This window comes from Agrilus planipennis, unplaced genomic scaffold, assembly GCF_000699045.2.
Source record: "Agrilus planipennis isolate EAB-ADULT unplaced genomic scaffold, Apla_2.0 scaffold201, whole genome shotgun sequence".
NCBI classification, from domain to species: Eukaryota; Metazoa; Arthropoda; class Insecta; order Coleoptera; family Buprestidae; genus Agrilus; species Agrilus planipennis.
The window spans coordinates 534,935-555,140 of NW_020439103.1; the positions used below are offsets into that span (position 1 = coordinate 534,935).

Consider the following 20,206-nt stretch of genomic DNA (forward strand, 5'->3'; position numbering starts at 1 on the left):
TACTAGACATTGATTTATTTAGTTTTTTTTTAACATTAAATTGTGTATATAGTCAGGTTTAAATACCGCAAATTTCATTATTTTTCCTGAAGAAAATTATTTTTGGAAGAGTTTTCTTTCAAAACGTATTTCTTGATTTTTTATGTTTGTAGTTTAATTCATGGATATTAGATATACTTAATTGACCGTTGCTAGGTGGAAATATTTAAACAAATACTTAATGATTCCTAAGATAGCAAAATAATCGATTCAAAAGTAACCTAAATTAAGAATAATTAAAAGACATTAGACTAACTAGTACACTGGGGTTGTTTTCCAAAAAAATATTTATTTATTACGTACTTTTGGGTATGTTATATATATATATATTATATACCAATAAACGAATAAAATGAAGAATGTGACCCCCATATTCATTCGTCCACCTGGTACAACATATAAAATATCTCATTGCGGAAAAGATTCAGATTTCAGCGTTCGCTTTACTTTTTCGTGGTAGTTAAACACTTCCTAGTAAACACCGCATGCACCTACCATAATCAGCAATTTACTGTAGTAAAAATACCCATCTGTTAAAAGCCATCGTCTTAACGAAACGCGATAGCCGTATTCGGTTACTAAAAAATGGTACCGTGGAAAATGTAACACTTGCATCAACTTGGAATACAACCATTTAAAGGCGCATTTGCAAATACAGTTTATAAATAGTACATACAATGTAATTTTATATTCATCACTCGTCGGTAAATTATTATTAAGTTTGCTATTATAATAGCAACGAGTGCATTACAATGTTACCAACAAAGCGGTCAAAGACCTAAACGCCTATATTTTAAGTCTTTTATGAAAAGATTCGTAAAATGTAGAAATTACCTTAAATTCAATAAACAACATACAGTTTTAGTTTATTTCTTTTTGTACAGATAGATGCATATATAATAATCAATAAATAGGCACTCCATATTATATTTTATTTTTTGCAATATTATGATTTTTGAACGAATAATTACAAACAAATAACTTACCTTGCATCCAAAAATATCAGTTTCAAGTCCAAACTGGCCCGAAACATGAACATGTTACTGTGCAACTTAATTTCGGTGATAGCACTAGGAGGTAATGAATGCCCGACGGCGACTAGGCCCATATTTTGGAAACAGGCTTCATACGGAGACGAAGAGGCGGAAAATTGCTTAATTTTCAAATAACCGGAACAATGAATCACCTGCAACAATTGCAATTGTCGGAGTCATCATCATCATTACTATAACTGCAAACATTGTGATACGAAATGAATATTTATGCCCTAACTGGTATGTTTTCAGGATGAGTTAAAACCGAGCAAACGTTAAGTCAAAACCGAGCCACTTACGAGTACAGCACTAGATAATTGATGAAGTGATGATGAAAGTCTGTATTTTTAAATATCCTACAATTTTGTTAAAAGAAATAAGCACTTTGGTCAACTGTATCGAGTATTTTTCGTATTTTTTATAATCTAGCAACAAAATCATGTTGCTGGGGTAAAATATGGGCAACAATATATAAGCATTCATCTCATTTGTATTGATAGTGGCGTATTTATGCTCAGTATGTTTTTATGGTGACTTATAACCGAGTGCACATTGATTAGAAACCGAGTCGTCTAGGAGTACAACATTACGTATTTTATAATAGCTCCCTTAATGAATTACTGATGAACTATCTGCATTATTAAAGTTCCTACAATTTTATTAAAAGGAATATGAATTTTTGGTAACTGTATCGACTATTTGTCGTATTTTTTATAATGTAACAAGAAAATCATGTTGTTAGCGTAACAATCGATGCAAAAAGGACCAACATGGGTAACAATACACATGCAAATAAGTTACGTACACAAGTATTCATCTGATTTGCATCGAAAGGCGTACATTTATGCACGCCCGTAATTAGTATGGAAGAAAATAATTAGTATGTGCATGGTTGTAAAGGCTAATATGTTTCGGTGAAAAACTGCATAATTAACTCAAGGAACCAATGAAGCTTGAGTGCATGAGGTGTACACGTGTGACCGTTGCACTTGCATATCTCTGCACTAATTAATTTTTATGTAGAGGCCCTTTTCACTGACGGATGTCCTGCTACGTTTTCTGTTTTTTTTTTCTTTTCTATTAAAACAAAGAACCGACACCAATGACGGCATACAGACACAAAAGGGGGAAGTACCGCAATGGAAAGCATCGCGACAACTTACGTTTTCCTACACGTAGGAAATAAAGTTTTTATAATAATTAAAGTATAAATTAATGTAGTTGAAGTCCAAAAAAATTTGGACTGTAAATGCAATAAAAATTACCATTTTTTTTATCAAGAAATACGTACAACGTTGCTACAAATTAAATCATCACTTTTTAATGAACCGTTGGAAAAATTGTACTTTCAGGGGTTTCTTCTTGAATATTAAAGCAATAATGTAGATTAATTCATGAAGAATCTTGATCAAATTTAGTGATATTTGTATCAGAAATCGCATTTACTCTTTATTAGAAATTGCCATCCAAGCCGAAGAAAAACTCGTACTTTCAGGACTGGGGTAAGGTGAAAATTGAGATGAAAGTATGACATCCCTTTTCGCTTTCAACCCAGATGGCAAGTAACACCCTGGACGGAATACCAGCCGAGTATTTTCTTCTCTTGGCGCGTAACAAATTTTTTTTGAAAGGCGTGTATTTCCCAGGATGTACTTTGTTATACATATATTTCCGTAAGCTTAAACATTAATGACAGATTCGAAACTAAAATATGTTGAGATTGAGAATAATCAAAAAAGTTGTATTGTTGGTATGAGTGACACATCCGGGTTCTTTCAGGCTTTCTTTAGTTTTCTGATCGACTTATTAATGTTAATGCTTATTATTTGACAGTATTTTATCGTAACGAAAACAAAAAAAAAATAGGAATTTATGCAGGTATTACAGTAGAAGTCTCAACATTTTTTTTTTCGTTTTATATGATAGTGTACATTGCAGCAGAATAACACTAAAAGCAATTTATGAGTCAACATCAAACACCATTTCAGCCCCATTTAACTTCTTTTCCTCATTCAGTATTGCTGTGTCTAATATGCGTGTTAATTTAATTGTGCACTATTTGTTAAGACCGACTTCTATCACTCCGGCTTAGAGGGTAATCCTAATCCGCAATTTAGGAAAGCTGTGATACGCATTTATATACGTTACAGATATATATACAACTTTTATTGGCGTTTTTTGTTTGTTGCTGTTACATTGTTTATTTGAAGTGAGAAACGTGCCCGAACTTGCATTTTTGTGCGTTTAGGGCCGGATAAGAACAGGTGCAACAATGGCAAGGGTAATTTTTATCTAGGTAATTTATGCGGGGGCGAGTTTCATAGGCGAGCGCGTGACTAGACAAAGGATGCCGTTGGGGCGGTTTCATAGATCACACTTCGCTGTCAAATGTATTGTTGTTTATAGTCTTATGTATGTATTTGTTTCGTAATGCGTTTGTTACCTTTTGGCAACTGTAGTATTTGCTTTTTAACGGTAGCTCTAGTGTTATAGTAGCAAGGTATGCAGTTGAAGATGACAAAACTTTTCGCTAAATAATCATTCTGATTGTTTGTGTAAAAGATTTAAAGGATCTGTTATCTCTTCTTTTAAATATGCAAGATCACAATTTTTAATTTTGACATATTTGAGTTGTTATTAAACAATTGCAAAAAAATTAGCGGGTCTAATTCGGATATATAATTGGTTGCATACATTGCATACCTCCGTACGTAATAATTCTATTATGGTAATAAGTGAAAGTACTTACTTTATAGCCGCCGTTTGTTAGACCTGCATTCCGCTTGGCTAAAACGCATTTCATACGTAGAAAAAACAATCTTTCGGTTTCATAGTCATGTAGGGGTGGAGGTGGAGGAGCTCCGGGAACTGTAGGTAATGTAGGGCTTAAGACAGCAGTCATTTCGTCGTGATCCGCAGGGTGAATATACTCATATATGCTGTTTCCAGTGAGTTCAACCTGAAATAAAAACAAATGTTACTGTTAGACAGGGTAATTACGACATAGGGTTTTACAATAAATGAAATAATAAATAAAATTATTAACATAATTACATTTTAGTCAAAACTTGACTGAAACAATCTATCTTAATTCATTAATATGACAATTTTGGCTCTCTTTTTTAAAAGCTCATAATCTTTCGCTTTTAATTATTTATATACACTAAGAAAGTTAGGCTTAAAATTTCAATAACTCTGGTTGCTCAAAGCAAAAGCCCACAAGTTTACCTTTTAGTGAAAAATCAACTGAAAAAGCTGTTTTAATTCATCAATATGATAATTTTGATTAGAAAAATCAATTAAACCTTACTCAAAAGTAACAACATGCTGGGCTTTCGTTTTAAGTATATATGTGCTAAGAAAGTTAGGCTGAAAGTCCCAATGACTTTCCTTAACCAAAGCAAAAGCTCAAAGCTTATTTTTTAGTCAAAACTTAACTGAAAAATCTGCTTTACTTCATTCATAATTCGTTTGATAATGTGTTCTTATTAATTACTGGTAACTTAACAAATTATAGTTCAGATTTTGTATTATTGAAAATTAAGCTTAATGCCTCAACGAATCTTTTATTGCTCAAAAGATTACCTTTTAGTTCAAAACTTAATCAACAAATTTGTTTTAATTCATTGGTACGGTGATATTTTACTTAATACCTGACTTAACACCAATAATAATACAATATACTTAGACTGTTAGGGATATTTTTGATCTGTGCGCAGGTCTGGCTTGAATGTATGTCGTTTTTTAATTGTATTCATATGTGCGCAGGTCTGGCTTAAAAGTATATCCTTTTTTAATTGTATTCAATTTTTTTGTGTTTGTGCGTGACATATTTATATACATAGATAGGTATATGTGACCATTGTGGACACGCCTCTCTCAACTCTCATGAGGACTTTCGATGCCTTTGTTGCTTACCTTACCTGGTTCTTCGGGCAGGTGTTATAAGTTGTCAGATGGTTGGCAGTTGTACCCACTGACGCCATTTTTGTAGGTCGAAACTTTTTCTACAGCGTAAGTAACGTACAATCTGTATGTCTGCCCCATATTTTAAAATTTACATTTCTATTACTAGAAACGATTCTTCTTTAGTATTTAACGTGCTAATTTTACTGTTTAGTTTACTGTTTTTGTCGGAAGGACGCAATCTGTACCAAAAATTTTCTCAAATGACACATACGGCTATACGAGTTGTGTAACGTAACTAATACTACCTATTAGGATAGCGTAAATTACAGGCGAACTAACTTAAAACTAAACGTGAATTGGACACAGGTTTTATTGAAATAGTTAACTACAGCGTCTAATAATAAATAATTATAATTATAAGGTATTAGGGTTAATAATTACCTGTGATAAGCCTAAATGAACCGATGCAGTCTCAGATATGTACATAATCTTGCCATCAGGTGCAACTACAAAGATGAATCCGTCTAAAGTTTGTAACAGGTAAGATCCTAGTTCCTTGATTGGTGTTTCTCTTGGGTTTATAACGGGAGACGCACCCCATGCGTCCCCTAAACCTGAAAATAAACGTATATTGTGTAGAACACACCTGGAGTGAAAAGTGTGGATATAATAAGTTAGTTTCTCTGCCATCGTTAAAATGTGATGTTGTAAATTCTTTGGCGAAATCGTATAGAGATATATACAGTATTCTGTACTGTATAACAAGGATAACGATAATAAGTATTAGTAACAAAATAAATTTGAAATTAAAAGACATTATTTATCTATACATAAATGACTACAAATATCAGTCTCTTTGTTTCTTCTATTCTAAAAATTGTTAGCTTAGATTATTCTCATGAAATTATTTGTTTAAATCTTGCAATTGTTGAATTTATAGTAAAACTATTGAACCCTTCAAGTGCTTAATCTACGGAATTCCCCACACCTTCTTATAAAATCAAACTATTATCTGAGGTACCTACAAATCTGGGGAATCCCCGACCCGTCTCATAATATAGTATCATTATTCTTTCTTTCTTTATTTTGTTCGGTAATTTCAATATTGACCACTGCAGTCCGACTATAATAAAATATATCGCTCTTGGTGGTCGATTAGAATTTATATCTAAGTATTGTAAAAGTATATTAAGGACACTTACCGTCGGGAAACACTTGCCTCATTTTCAGGTAGGATGTGGTGAGTCTAATAACTGAGGCCTTATCGAGTTGCGAAGTAATAGCAGCGGGAAGGGGTAGGAGTTTTGCCAATTCCAAAAACTCAGCGTTCTCTTTTTCTCGTCTAGATCGCGCCGCGTTTTTACTCTTCTCTTTCATAGTGCAACGAAGTGGTTCAACTGGAACCACTGGAAATAAAATATACACTAATTAATACATTATTAATAAATATATCACAAAATTAATTAATAGAATTATAAATTAGATATTGTCCTTCATAATATTCGTACAGATTAGAAAGGAGTTAGGAATACTGTGATGCATTTCTATTAGAACTAAATTGCACAAAGTGCACAAAATGATACAAAATGGAGAAACCTCTAGTAAAATATAAATAAGAGATTTCTCTTAAATCCTGCATCCGAGATTTCGTGGGGATTCCCCAGCTTATATTGTCGCGTTTGTAAGTGTCTAGACTTGTCCTTGTCTTTCAGAAACCCTTTTAGCTGGTTTGAAATGCTTAAAATTAGGAAAAAATGAGTAAATTTGAAGTATCTAAGGTGTGTATGTTTTTCAAAAGATGTAGAGGACATAAATAGTAGGTAAAGCTCGGTAGACATTGTGTAATACATTAATTTTAAGAGATGGCAAAGGAAAATCCATAACAACCAACAACCGAATGCGTTAACATCATAAAGCGTTTTATTAAATTCTTATAAAATAAAAATAAGTATAATATTTCAATTTTCTCACACCTAATAGGGGTAATTTATTCTCAATCGTGTGAGAAAAACTTGTCTAACAAATAGAGTAGTACTATTACTACATTTTTGGCTATCGTTGAAATTCATTATAAAAAATTGTGAGCACTATTAACTAGTGAAGTCTGTGATACTGAAGATCGAGGAACACTGCGACAAAATGAGAAAAAACTTGTATTATGTACTTCAAATTCAAATTTCACACTTGACTATACAGTAGATGTGTACGTGTATCTATGTGTTTGTACGAGGCTGTGGTACAGGACTTGTACTAACGAATACATGAATAATTAACGGGAATTCTAAGCTACCAGACGAGACCCTCGAGCAAGCTGAGTCGTTACTTTATTAAAACGCCCTCTACCTCCCTCTTTTTAATAATTTGGTCGCTAATGAACTGCAACGGTGAAACTTTACTTGATAATTTGGAAATACCGTGGACTGCGCATTGTTATAGAATGTTAAAAAAGGATGAAAAACTTATCAACAATTCCTTACAGATAAACAAAAATGCGACACTTTTATAAAATTACCAATAGGCTTGTCTTTTTGGCAGAGGTGCTACTATCAAAAATCGTATGATGTATTACGGTAATTGGAGAAAATAATATGTAAATCGTAACGCACAAATTTTTCTAAATATTTTTAAGAAAATTCTGGAGGAACCAAGCACGCCTTTATTAGCTTCCGAAACTATCTAAACTAAAATTAGGATAAAGTTCTAAATGTAAATAAACATTTAATAAAAGGGCGGGCCTATTTGCTTTCAGCTTTTAAAGAATTGGTGATTTAAAATATTACCTATACGTAAATTTTTTATATTTTGGACAGTAAACAAAACTGCATGGTCGATTTTTTATGACATATCACTCAAAAACAAAAAATTCATCAACATTATTTTACCACCTTTAAGATTAGTTAGAAAACCATAATTAAATTTCAATTCCTAGTTCAAATTCTGACGTAAGAGTCTTATTTTTACTTGATACCTTTGACAACTTATGTTAGAAAACTACAACTGCAACAAAAGGAATAACACAGAGCACTAACAATCAACAAACTTACTAATATTATTACATATCTATTGATCTTGTGCTTTATGAGAAAAACAGTGTTGGCGCAATTCTTACACACCAACGAAATACATGAATGGATTCTCAATTCAAGTTGTATAATAAATATTCATTAGAATTTAAGGAATTTGAAATGAACAATCAACTTTAGGTATTTTGACTACTATTAGAAGTGCTTCTTCAGGAAGACGATAATAAAAGCAACTTAATACGAACTACATATTTAAAGTGTTGAGGCGTTGATTTTAGTAATCATTATAAAAAGTAATTACTAATTACCTGTTACGGTCGAGTGAAGGTTTACATTATAAATTGCTCATTTAATACAGAATTTCTATTGATCTTCTTCGGAAAAGTCATCCGCAGCGATAATCAATGACTTGGGTTATACATATAAAGTTACAGTAGGAAAAGACAACACGAGCGAAGTACATACACTTACTCTGACATCGTGATCCAAGATTGGAGAAAGGAAAATTAAAAAGTTATTTCATAAAGTAGAAATTTTCCTTAAGTCGAATAACTAACTGCATTAGGATTTCGAGTTAGGGAAGTTTAATTATACTTAATTCAGTTGTGAAAATTAATTAAATTAATTAAGCTCTTGGACTAATTAAGTAGGCATCAAACATATTTCTCACATTTCTATTAAATTAAAATCACAATTTTTAATTGATCATTCAAAATATTTCTGTATAATTTCTTTTGATCTTTATTTATTCAATTTTTTTATATCGAGTCAATAAATTATTATCTACTTACATGACGATAAACGAGGAAATTTTCTTTGCAGTAGATCTGGATGATATCTCATTACAAAAACTTAACACTTAATTAAGTACGTACTGTCTTTGTCACCTTTTAAACAATTCGCGCCTTCAAGAACCCGATTAATTGTAGGTGGCTGCGATACTGAAAGCTTCCTTGCACTTTACCTTGTACTTATAAACATTGAATGAAAGTGCGAAAGCTCCATCCTCATAGGTATTTGTCTCATCCTGGTGATCGCCCAGATAAATTTTCAGGATAGTTTTCCAATTCATGACCGAAAAGTAGCATTAAAATTTTTGGCCGAACCAAGTTGCCTCTTTTACAACAGGTAGGTGGTGAAATTTAGGAATTCCCATGTTAATAAAAGACTTACGGACAGGTATTAAACATTAGAATGTCGGCCACACAAATGGCTTCCATAAAAATTAGTTATAGTTATAAACAGTGTAAAGTGCAATCATATTTTGTGGTTTTAGTTTTTTATCAATAAAAAATTAGCTAAAAGACTAATCGAACATAAAAGAAAATCAAAATTATTAAATCTTTAAAAACATCTCAATTTTTTCATATGCTGACTCGCAAATTTAATTAGCGATCATGAATAATAAAAAGAACATGAAATAATCAATAAACGGGAAGTGTCCTGTATTTTCCACGTGTTACTAGGTAATTAACTCTTTCTATTGTTAGAGGCGACACATTATAATACTCTACGACTTTCAACAACAAACGTTCTTTGATTAGTTGCGATTATTTAATTTGCATATAATTGATGCACGAACTGCCTACTGATTCGGGTAAATAATTGAAGCCCGTTTATTTGGCAATATTTATTTGGTTAATTACATTGAATTCATTCGGAAAATGGAGTCTAATTTAACTATTATTACAACAGCATTCAAGTTTAGACAGAAATATATCGTGTTTTAGCATTAAAATATATAGTTTGTTGCAAAAGTGCTTTTTAGTATGAGTATTTGTTTAAATAAATAAAAAAATTAACTATAATCTATAAGCTACATTAGTTCTGTATCCATACAGACCAATAGCACCACTCAATTCGCTCAGAAAAGCCTGAAAAACGGTCTAACATTGATCAATGTTTCGGAGACTTCAACGTTGCGTCAAGCGACGAACCCTTTCTTTTAAATTATATTAGTCGCGATAAGATCAAACCACGATCTTGAAATTTGGTATACAAAGGTTTTTCGACATGTTCTATCCATTAAAAATAGTTTCATCGCAGTAGCACTTCCGGTTTCTACCGGAAGTAGTTGCCAGATTTGCTGTTGTTCAAAATATGAGAAATCTTCTCTAATAGTTACAATTTTAGTTTGAATGTGCCTTTATTTTATGATTAACATTTAAATTATTTATTTTTTTGTATCTAATTGAAAGTAATTAATTGAAATAGATGCATATGTACCTAATTAACATAACTTATTGACGTTTCAACTCAAGTCAATATCATCCTGAAAGTGAATTATACAAAAAAAAATCGTAAAGCAAAAACACAAACTCGTACACATATACAATAATTTTGACTTATTCCGGAAGCTGTGGACGAATGTGCTTTTGTTCTATGTATCTCGACCTCCTTTTCTGAGACAAATTTATTGTCTTCAAAAACTTGCTATTATCAAAAACAAAAGTTGAAAATTTTGAGTTGTGGCTACATCTTGATATCTTGATTGTAATATTAGAAAAAAACAACTTTTACGTTCTTCAGACACCTTTTTATATAGACTACAATGGTGTCGGAAAAATTTAAAAAAAGTCATCCCCTTTGAAGTTATGACATAAACTTGTATTTTTTTAAATAGGAAACGTAATTGGTTATATTTTAGTTAAAAAGATATTTTTTTTGTCCATTCAAATATACTTAATATCGTATGTGGGGTCGCATTCGACGGATAAGCATTTAATTACGAAAATAATCTTTTGGTAGTGTACCCCTTTGCGTTTTTTATATTGATTTCTAGTGGGGGTCTGTTATCTATGTGGTAGTGTGCATTTGTTTGATTTTTTATTTGTGTGTAACTACCTACGCGCTGAAATTTGTCTAGCAATCAGTTTTAATGCAACCTGTCTTTACCGTGGTATAAAGTGACAGGTTGGGATTTCCCATGGAAGCTTACCTTTTCGTAAGTGAGAACATCTGGAAGCATTTAGAAAATAATATTTACGCATAGCGACCTGCTGCATTTGAATTTTATCATTTGGGAGTGGTATTTCCTAAGGTTTCTCACACCCCTGCAATGAAGGTAATAATGGCAATAATAATAAAACAGTTTCCGAATTCTTTGAAACTTTGCCCATGGCAAGTTAGGTATACCTATTAACACTACACCTGAGTTTACGGTATCCCATTCAATGAATTGTGAAACAAGTGAAAAATGTGGGTACAGTTAACATTTTTAACTGAATTTAAGTTAGGTTAACAGGTAACCATCATGCGTTTGTTGTATCATTATTGTGTTGAAATTTTCAATCATTGGTTTTATGCATAAAAAAATAGTTGACATTGCAACATTGATTACCTATTGATTTGAAACGGGAAACTATTAATTGTTTCTACTGTCTTTATTTATTCTCTTAACTAAAATGATATTAAACACGAACAGGCAGAGCAACAACATAGAAAATAACAAATGGTTATTTATTGTTTTTATGTTTAATTCATTGACGAAAGATTTTCCTGTTATTAAGGGGAAAAACATATATTACAGTATAATGTGTTTAAAGCAATTCCGGGTTGTTTCGTAATACGTCATTTTTCACACTTTTTACGGTTTCTTTGTTTATTATCTTTTCATAAATAATAATATTAAAGATACGATGTGCAGATGCAAACTGGATATGTAAATCTTTTGTCAACTGAAATCAGAGGAATAAACGCAAAGTATCAGGTGTATAAATTAAAATTCCCCTACCATCATATACTGACGAAATTATAATGGTATATTGATTGATCTATCTGAATGATATCGGTAGATAAAACATTTCATTAATGTGTCATGTCAACGTAATCGACGTCTAAAATCAGCGATGCTGTGTCTTTATCGCTCAACTAAATATCAAATAATATACCGGTTCCGAAAGCGTGAAACGGGGCGTATGACATATGCAATATCAAAGTAGGCACTATTCGATCTGCCGCTTCTAATAGATATATATATTAGTAGTAAAAATCTTCAAAATCAGTAAATAATAGGTAAAAGAAGATAGTTAAGGTATTAGAACCAGTTGAAAATCTCGTGAATCCTCACATGCGCACGTGAAGTACTTTATTGTATTAATTACGAAAACATTGACTCGACTGTATGAACTCTTATCAATGCGATATGGTGGTCCAAATTAACTGTAAACCGTGACGACAAACTATTTTTAAAAGTTAGAAATGTAGAAATCGATGAATAGGCGAAGTTTTGTTGCTACGTCACTTAAGGCCAGGGTTCATGAGATTCTCAACTACCTCTACTCATGCTTTCTGAAATTTGAATTGTCTAAGTAAAGCTAAGCACACACACATCACAATCGGACGGACGGCACACAGTTGATACTCGTCGGAGTCGACTTCTTGAATTCGGTTTGTTATTAGTGTCAATTGTCTATAAAATGACTGGAAGAAAGTGGTAAATGATGTATAAAAGTAGCAGATTAGTAGATGGATAAGACGAATTTGATTTGAAGAATAAGTGAACTCTAAAAATTAATCTGTATTTCTTGTAATTTTCCGAAAATACTATAATACATATAATTACTTATATTTTATTTCTTCTGTGCTGTTCCGTCCGTCTGTCCGACTCCGATGTATGTGCGTCTACTTTAAAAACCCCAAACTCAAAATAGCAATCGAACATAGTAAACGTTTTGTCATGGTATTATCATTAAAATAATACCAAGAAGATGTATTTTAATGTTTAATCTCCCAAACATGTTTGGGTGCACCTTCTTGGTAAATAAATATGTAATGTAGAGCAGGTACTGTATTTATTATACTTACGATTAGTAAACAATGTTTTGTTACATGTTATATCATTGTATGTTGAATACTTAAAAATGTGATAAATGCATTAACAAACAATTCCTACATTAGTAAATTTGACATTTATTTTGTTTGTGCTTCTCAGATATCACAATAATCTTAGTTTTTGTTATCCTGCTGTACATGCACAACAAATCGATAAATTGGAATCAACATACAATTATTGAGATGTAAAACAGGTCCGTATTAAGAAAAAAATATCCAAATTTAATAAAATTGTTACTGTTTTGACCTTCGGGGTTTATAATATTTTTTAAAAAGAATGTTATTATTATGTAAGTCTATTCTGGTGATGACCATGTTTGGATTGTTAAAATTGACAATCAATAAGTTTTTTTTATATATGGACAGGTATAACAAGAAAAAAATAGATAAAAATAAAATAAATATTGGCGTTAGAAGTTAAACCAGCAATACCTTCTAACTATTAAAACCTACTAAAAAATAGATTCTTTATGATCAAAAAGGAACTAATGTGGGAAGCATTTAACGTACAAAATATACAAAACGCTTTGGAACACATAAATTATCTATGAAAAACTTCATAATAATAATAATATTAAACGTACTGTATTTACGGAAATTAACATAAATACAATAAGTTAATGTATAGAGCAATGTTTAATAGTTATTACTATTACCTACTTGGTTTTGTAGAAGGATTTATAACCGAAAGAAAATTGCAAAATTAGAATTAAACGTCAATATACAGTAATGTTTAGTTATAGTTAAATATCTTTTGTAATATTCTTAGCTATTTGGTGACTATTTTTGACATAAAGTACAAAAATATCTTTGTTAACAACTACAAATCAAAATATTAAAAATGTAATTATACGTAAATCTACGAGCGGCTTCTAATGTGAAGTTTATAGACAGTAAATAAATTCTTCGATATCTCGTTATAAACAAATGAAAGGGATGTCATGTATTCTACACGAGCATTCAAATGTTTAATGCTTGATGTCAGTTCATGATTATTTTGTTTAAACAGTGCATAAAACAGCCAAGGATAACCTTGACCGTCATAGATAATAAAGAAGTAAACTTATTTTTTGATGAATGACAAATATTTTTTGTATATAAACAATCGGATCAGCAATTGAATGCATAACAATAACACGTACACACTATACGTGTTGTTTTGTAAAAATGTCATTAATAAATGACCATGTATGCATCAAACGTACTTGTAACTAAATCAATATGTAAAATAAGCAATTATTAAAATTATTTTTTTTTTGGCTAACGTAAGTTATATTGACGATGTTTAGTTGAATAAGCAAATTAATAAACATCTCAATTACACAACTTCTAAATTGGACAATTTATACAATCGACACTCTATAGTGTTAAATGCACATTATAGAAACCCTACATTATGTCTAGATCTAGATATTTCGTAGTCGCTTGTGGGTAACTGCTGAAGTCTCCGATATATTTGACAAAAATTCCCTAAATTGCAACTAAAATTAATTAAAAATACCCTTTTTTCTCTAATCTGGCTCTAAAGTTCCTATGTATATGGGAATTTCCTTAGGGTCTAGCATCAATGAAACCATTTCCTTCAAAGTAAACGTTTCGTTACTGTATCTAAATTTAGACTCTGATGAAACAAAAGAAATATTGTATGTGCTTCTTTATTTCGTAAAGAGGTAATTGTTCTTTCGTTTATGTGGTACAATAATTATAAAAATATGCTTTTTACTGTTTACATGAGAACAATATTGATTATGAAGTCGGTTAAAAGGTGATATTGAAGGTTTTTGGTTTGGGTGTATAATGCTCTTGGTCCAGCTGCTTTACAACCTCACCGTTGCCAACACGCCTCCGACAACAGTAAAATTTAAAACCGGTTAAATTCAAACGAAAACAAAACAAAAAAAATGAACGTGTTTGTTTTCAGTCTATATGTAGACAAAACATACATCAACCAAGCTTTCGAATCGTAAAAATATGGAAGCAGCAAGCGTTGCTTTTGGCAGTCCATGAAACTCTCCATTAGTTGTCCATGTTCACCCGTCGCTTCTGATAATAAATTCATTTTTGTTGAAGTTGAAATTGGAACTTTGATAATCTTATCGACTTCTTCAAAAGCATCAAATGATTTTCGTTTTTTTTTTTACGACAATGACATAAATTACGTTTGTCCCGATAGCATGTGGAATTCTAGGAATTATATTAAATTCCCAAATTTCGAATCCAGTTGAGCCAATATCGTCATTAGTTTAACTTTTAGTCAAAAAATAATATAGATAATAAAAGATAGGTATGTAAAAGTTATGAAGAGTCCAAAGCTTCAACGTGAACCTAAGGTATCGCAGCCTGCTGTTTAAGATACATAGATTTCAAGACGATTAGCAGTAATTGTACTATTTCATAATACTATTGATCTTTTCATTTTTCAATTGATAGTTTTACTTTAGAAGTTAAATTTTTCAGAAGATACGTTTCTATTTCTAGCGATGAATGTTCAGAATTGCTTCTAATTTTTATAAAGGTGGTAATCGAGAAACATGGACGTTTGGACAAGGAATTTAGCACTTTATATCCGGAGTACGTTATAAGCGATGTTTATCAACTTAAAGGCTTCATATTTTCAGCCATGAGCACCTTACAACTGAGGGTGCATTTTGCATTTTTAACGTCTATTGAATATCAGAATATTAATTATAATTTTGCTACTGCTTATGAATTATTATTTATCTACAGTGTGTGTGTACGTAGTGAGACAAGTTCGTAAACTGTAAAGTTCATTGATTTCTGTATCCGTGAGAAAATATCGTTGGCATTGGGGGCGTTGTGTAAGTATTAGATCCTTAATCCGTGACGCTAGTGCGCACCGACGTTCTACTTCCTTCCGACGGAACTCCTTTTATCCTGACACGTTCACTCGTCTTTTGACACCACGATGGTACATTTAGAACTAACTAAAATTTAGTACTGCATTCCTTCGTACCTGTCACATGCAATTCGTTTGAGATAAATTTCCAGTAGTTACCTGCCTTAATAACTCTTACAAGTTATAAGGGATGAATGTTTTCCATTACATGTGTGCTTCATACCAGTTTAAACACTGTTGTTATTGAAAAACAATACATAAAAACGTTGCTTCTTTAAAGAGTTCAATCTTGATTTTCCCACAATTAGGTAACATCTACAATTTTAAACTTTATTTAATCCAATCATTTTCATTAAGATTTATCTCCATGTTTAGGTAGGTACTGTTTATCCCTACATTTAGTACGTATATATTAGCGTATAAACTATAAACAGATAAATAATCGACTACAGTATTAATCTAATATTAGTTAGTTTAGTAATCGGCAAATAAAATCAGTAATAGCTTTATGGATATTGTTAATTCCATTTCAACCGTTGACGTCAAAGTTTTCGTTGCAGTTAGACGTTTTATTGCTTTTTATAGCATCATTGCGTCAATTTTGATGTATAGGTAGCTGACGTTTATCAAGAGCAGAAAATATTCGAATCTACTTCTATTTTCCCTTGAAGAGAATTGATAATATTCTGTTTGATGATGATGGCGTGGATAGAGAAGGTTAGAAATGAGGAGGTATTACAAAGAATATTAGGAGCACAGAGGGCGCTATGGAAGTTAATAAGAAATAGGCGAAACAGGTTGGTAGGACATCTTCTCAGGTATGAAGGGCTAAGCAGAAACAAGACCTAAGATGAGTAGGGATAGACCTAAATTAGATTACTGTTCACAAATAGTTAAGGATACGGAATGTTCTAGTTTTAGGGAAATGCAAAAGATTAGCTTAGGATAGGAAAGAGTGGAGGTGCGTATTCAACCAGTCTTGGGACTGATGACTTTATGATGACGATTATCCTTTGAAAATACCAACTTGGTTTGTGCATTTTTTCATTCTGAGAATTGCTTGATGGGGGTATTCCACCACAACGATCTGATTAACACCTTCTTTCGCTGTTATTTCAGCAATAAGACTTAAGACTAGCCTAGAGGATTGGAAAACTTTGGTGATAATGTACAACATTAAAAAGCTCAAATCCCAACGCCAATGCACGATACTGAACGTCTCGTCTTTAGTTTGATTCCACGATTAGGAACTTATTAGGCAGAAAAAAAAACTGATTAATAAACTAACAACCTTAAACTTTATCCAGGTATAGGGTTTAATCTCATCAGATTCATAACCATTTATTATTAAAACTATTTTGTATTCTAAAGGGCTATTAAGGGAATGCGTGTCGACCGTGTTGGCTAAGGAATAGTTATTAGTCGCCTTATATTTCAGCCGTCACAATTGTCACTAATCAATACACTCATGGCTCGTTTTGTTCTGCGATAATTTCCAGTTAATCGAGCTGTGCGTGATAATAGATCGATTGTTGTTAAGCTTGTAACATTGTTGCACTCGCAATCTCAACGGCGTGCACCTACGAAATGGTGCTCTGCGTCACGTACGTACTTGCTCTAAACACATTATTTATAAATTGCTCGTTACAATGTAAATGTTCGCTAAATATCAACACGCGTCCCGTGCTTAATCTTAATTATCGCAATTAATAACACGATTGCGCCTTGTACGTACATTGTTGCCGCCGTTTTACATAAATAAACAACTTTAGTAACTAACTGACTGACGCTAATGGTCGACATCTCTCTCTTTTCTCTCTGTCTGTTTCTCACCTGCTGTCTTACACTGAAAGCGAAATTAGGTACTTTATTATTATTATTTGCACAAGAGTTAACGACATTTGTCCACGTTTTGAATATTTACTTTGTCTTATTAAGGATTTTGCTATTACAATTCTCCTGTGCTCGCATGTATGAAGTAAAATAGAAAGAGCAAGGGCTCCTAAACATATATGCAAACGGTTTCTTTGCATTGAACAAAGAGAATTTTGATCTTCTTTTTGTTACTGTACAAATAACAATCTTAACCACTTCGATTACATTCCTGCTTTGTTTAACGTACAAAGTTTATTTACAGTTGAAATTTGTGAAAAACTTAATAACAGATAAGGAAAACAACAATGTATACAGATTGGGTTAAAAAAGTAAACAACTATGTTTGTGTACAAATCATTTGTAGATAGACGAACCAGTTTCTCATGCGTGGAATTTACCCCTTACTTTAAGTTGTAGGATAAGTAAACTTAAAAATTATCCTTGTTACTTCACTGATAACATATGCGCCCTTCTATATCATGAGTGTCCATTAGTAATTGAAAGTTATGGATTATTTGATTACTTTATGTATCTTCGCTGTAGTAGTTATCCTATAAAATTCAGGTAAATTCCTAGAAACAGTCTTTTTTTTTTATTTTACCTTCAGTGAACATAAACTTTTCGATAGTGCCTTTTTTAAGAATTAAATACACTGTATTTATAGTTTATTATATGTATGTATGTATATGTTTTTGGTTTAATATNATTCTTAGCTATTTGGTGACTATTTTTGACATAAAGTACAAAAATATCTTTGTTAACAACTACAAATCAAAATATTAAAAATGTAATTATACGTAGATCTACGAGCGGCTTCTAAAGTACAATGGTGTCGGAAAAATTTAAAAAAAGTCATCCCCTTTGAAGTTATGACATAAACTTGTATTTTTTTAAATAGGAAACGTAATTGGTTATATTTTAGTTAAAAAGATATTTTTTTTGTCCATTCAAATATACTTAATATCGTATGTGGGGTCGCATTCGACGGATAAGCATTTAATTACGAAAATAATCTTTTGGTAGTGTACCCCTTTGCGTTTTTTATATTGATTTCTAGTGGGGGTCTGTTATCTATGTGGTAGTGTGCATTTGTTTGATTTTTTATTTGTGTGTAACTACCTACGCGCTGAAATTTGTCTAGCAATCAGTTTTAATGCAACCTGTCTTTACCGTGGTATAAAGTGACAGGTTGGGATTTCCCATGGAAGCTTACCTTTTCGTAAGTGAGAACATCTGGAAGCATTTAGAAAATAATATTTACGCATAGCGACCTGCTGCATTTGAATTTTATCATTTGGGAGTGGTATTTCCTAAGGTTTCTCACACCCCTGCAATGAAGGTAATAATGGCAATAATAATAAAACAGTTTCCGAATTCTTTGAAACTTTGCCCATGGCAAGTTAGGTATACCTATTAACACTACACCTGAGTTTACGGTATCCCATTCAATGAATTGTGAAACAAGTGAAAAATGTGGGTACAGTTAACATTTTTAACTGAATTTAAGTTAGGTTAACAGGTAACCATCATGCGTTTGTTGTATCATTATTGTGTTGAAATTTTCAATCATTGGTTTTATGCATAAAAAAATAGTTGACATTGCAACATTGATTACCTATTGATTTGAAACGGGAAACTATTAATTGTTTCTACTGTCTTTATTTATTCTCTTAACTAAAATGATATTAAACACGAACAGGCAGAGCAACAACATAGAAAATAACAAATGGTTATTTATTGTTTTTATGTTTAATTCATTGACGAAAGATTTTCCTGTTATTAAGGGGAAAAACATATATTACAGTATAATGTGTTTAAAGCAATTCCGGGTTGTTTCGTAATACGTCATTTTTCACACTTTTTACGGTTTCTTTGTTTATTATCTTTTCATAAATAATAATATTAAAGATACGTTCCAATTCATGACCGAAAAGTAGCATTAAAATTTTTGGCCGAACCAAGTTGCCTCTTTTACAACAGGTAGGTGGTGAAATTTAGGAATTCCCATGTTAATAAAAGACTTACGGACAGGTATTAAACATTAGAATGTCGGCCACACAAATGGCTTCCATAAAAATTAGTTATAGTTATAAACAGTGTAAAGTGCAATCATATTTTGTGGTTTTAGTTTTTTATCAATAAAAAATTAGCTAAAAGACTAATCGAACATAAAAGAAAATCAAAATTATTAAATCTTTAAAAACATCTCAATTTTTTCATATGCTGACTCGCAAATTTAATTAGCGATCACGAATAATAAAAAGAACATGAAATAATCAATAAACGGGAAGTGTCCTGTATTTTCCACGTGTTACTAGGTAATTAACTCTTTCTATTGTTAGAGGCGACACATTATAATACTCTACGACTTTCAACAACAAACGTTCTTTGATTAGTTGCGATTATTTAATTTGCATATAATTGATGCACGAACTGCCTACTGATTCGGGTAAATAATTGAAGCCCGTTTATTTGGCAATATTTATTTGGTTAATTACATTGAATTCATTCGGAAAATGGAGTCTAATTTAACTATTATTACAACAGCATTCAAGTTTAGACAGAAATATATCGTGTTTTAGCATTAAAATATATAGTTTGTTGCAAAAGTGCTTTTTAGTATGAGTATTTGTTTA

At 31.6% G+C, this 20,206-nt stretch overlaps 1 protein-coding gene across 1 annotated transcript in view; it reads right to left on the reverse strand.

Moving 5' to 3' along the window:
• Positions 1–20,206, reverse strand: part of LOC108740618 (single-minded homolog 2) — a 38,628-nt gene that overhangs the window by 12,502 nt on the left and 5,920 nt on the right. The window contains exons 2-5 of the mRNA XM_025977503.1: positions 6,185–6,388; positions 5,424–5,596; positions 3,823–4,032; positions 1,026–1,225 (exon numbers count right to left, since the gene is read on the reverse strand). Coding sequence (XP_025833288.1) covers positions 1,026–1,225; positions 3,823–4,032; positions 5,424–5,596; positions 6,185–6,388 — 787 coding nt within the window. The remainder of the gene's footprint in view (positions 1–1,025; positions 1,226–3,822; positions 4,033–5,423; positions 5,597–6,184; positions 6,389–20,206) is intronic.